Source organism: Numida meleagris, chromosome 6 (genome assembly GCF_002078875.1).
Source record: "Numida meleagris isolate 19003 breed g44 Domestic line chromosome 6, NumMel1.0, whole genome shotgun sequence".
Lineage (NCBI taxonomy): Eukaryota > Metazoa > Chordata > Aves > Galliformes > Numididae > Numida > Numida meleagris.
In genome coordinates this window covers 1385035-1387382 of record NC_034414.1, presented here as the reverse complement: position 1 = coordinate 1387382, position 2348 = coordinate 1385035, and the positions used below count along the sequence as shown (strand labels likewise).

Here is a 2348-nt window from a genome sequence, read left to right as displayed (position 1 = left end):
AGGTCCCCTCACCCCCACGGCCCCGCCGACTCACGGCGCCCATCTCGGGCTCCTCCCCGTCGCTGCCCTCCTCGGTCTCGAGGTCGATGTCGAACACCCCCGCCATGGCGTCGCCGCCGCAGCGAACCCCGCCCCGCCACGGCCGGGCCGCGCCGCGTCACGGGGGAACTCGGGATCCCCGCCGCGGGGCACCCCGGGACATGGAGTCCGCGCCCGTGGCCACGCCCCCTAACCCCGCCCCCTCCCCTTAGCCCCGCCCCCCGGGCTCGGGTGTCTCCCAAAGGGCAGGGGTCGGCCCCAAATGTCAGCCCCCCCCCCAAGAGGGAAGGGGGGGGGGGGAACCTCCCCAAAATAAACGGGGACCGTGATGCAGCTGCCTTGGTGCTCCGCAGCCTTTATTGGTGCGCACGGCCCTGGGGGTGCTCCCCCAGGCCTGGGTTGGGGTCGTGCCTCTTCCACGGGTCATGGGGTGCCGGGGGGTTGGACTGGAGACGACCCCTAGAAGAGACCCCCAGCCGGGCCTCGGGCTGCTCACTGCACTCCTGTGTTATTGTGGGGTCACTGCTGCTATCCTGGGGTCTCAAGCACTACATGGGCTGCGTGTTATTACGGCCTTTTGTGCTGTTATTGCAAGGTCTGAAGCACTACGTGGGCTGTGCATTATTGTGGGGTCTGTGCTGTTATTGCGGGGTCTCGGGCACTACGTGGGCTGTGCATTGCTGCAGGGTTGCTTCTATTACGGCAGGGTCACTCAGGCACTGCGCGGTCTATCGCCCCAGGCACTACACAGGCTGCTGCAGTAGGGTCACTGCTGTTATAGGGTTTCGGGTGCCACGTGGGCTGTGTGTTATTGTGGGGTCGCTGCTGTTATTGTAGGGTCGCTTGCTGCCAGATCACTTGCTTTCCTGCGGCCGGTGGTGAAGGCGGATGGCGGCAGCGGCCGCGACACGCCACGCTCTCACATCCCCACACCGCTTTGTTTTTGTCGTGTTTTGTTATTGTAGGGTCTCCTCGGCAATGGTACGTCCTCACAGGATCTCCCCACGCACAGTTCTCCCTGCGGCCGCTTCCCGCACTGCCCTGTTACTGCAGGGTCTCCCGTGGCACTCACTTTCTGCAGGGTATCTCTGTCGTCCCTCTGTTACTGCGGGGTCTCCCCGCGCTGTTCTGTCGTTGTGGGATCTCCCCTCACAAAGCTCTTATGGTAGGGTCTCCCAGTAATTCCCTGCTATTTGTGGGGTCTCACGATGGTCTTTTCTCATTGTGTGGTCTCCTCGTGCTGTTTTCTTACTGCACTGTTTGCCCCTGATGATGGGATCTCCCCGCACTCAGCTGTTACTGTAGGGGCTCCTCACGTTTGCCTGTTATTATGGGCTGTTCCGTTACCGTAGGGTCTTCCCATTGTTGCGGGCCCCCCCCTGCACCGCTGCTGAGGGCCGCACCGGGTGCTGTGGGGCCGCCTGGTTACTACAGGCCCATCACCCACACCCCAACCCCAAGAGGGCGGGGGTTGGGGTGTGGGATTCCGGGGGAGGATCTGGGGGATGCGAAGCCTGGCCCTGGCCCCGCATCCCCACCCCCCGCCATGGCTATTTGAAATGGGAGAGGAAATGGCCGACGGGGTACTGGGGCGAATCGATGCCCAGCGCCTGGCACAGCCCCAGCAGCCGCCCGCAGGCCTCGGCGGGGCTGTCTCCGGCGCAGGCCACGCTAAGGCAGGGCTCCTCGTAACGCCCGCCCGCCTCCTCGAAGAGCGGGTTGAGGCGCACCAGGCCGCGCCGCTGCAGGCCCTGCAGGGCCGCCATGACGCCGCCGCGCAGGGCCCGGCCGTGCTCCGACGCCAGGCACATGACCCCCGCCAGGTGCCGGCGGGGCGCGGGCCGGGCGGGCAGCACGGGGGGCAGGCCCAGCGCCAGCAGCACGGCGGCCAGCAGCAGGTCGGGGCCGTAGACGGCGCGGATCCAGTCCCGCAGGTAGAAGCCGCCCATGCGAGGGTTGATCTCCAGTAGGCGCGGCCCGGCGGGGCCCAGCTTCAGCTCCACGTTGAAGACGCCGTGGCGCAGGCCGCAAGCCCGGCAGCAGCGCAGGGCCGCCCGCACCAGCTGGGCCTGCCGGTCGGCGGGCAGGCAGGAGGGCAGCACGGCCGCCGTCTCCAGGAAGGTGGGCAGGCGCGTGGGGCCGTTGTCCGACACCCAGGCGCCCAGCAGCCGGCCCTCGAACAGCACCAGGTCGACGTCATGTTCGGTGCCCGGCACGTACTCCATCAGCAGCATGGCGTTGCCCCAGCCCAGCCCGATGCCCGGGTGGTCGGCGTCGGCCCGCAGGTCGTGCCACAGCTGGGCCGCGTG

The 2348-nt window shown here is 67.5% G+C and overlaps 1 protein-coding gene across 1 annotated transcript in view; it reads right to left on the bottom strand.

The window, feature by feature from the left end:
- The window catches only part of CARNS1 (carnosine synthase 1), a gene marked incomplete at its 5' end in the record, with an annotated part of 5800 nt that continues 3829 nt past the window's right edge, over positions 378–2348 (bottom strand). Inside the window, one exon of the mRNA XM_021402012.1 lies at positions 378–2348. Within this exon, the coding sequence (XP_021257687.1) occupies positions 1590–2348 (759 nt within the window).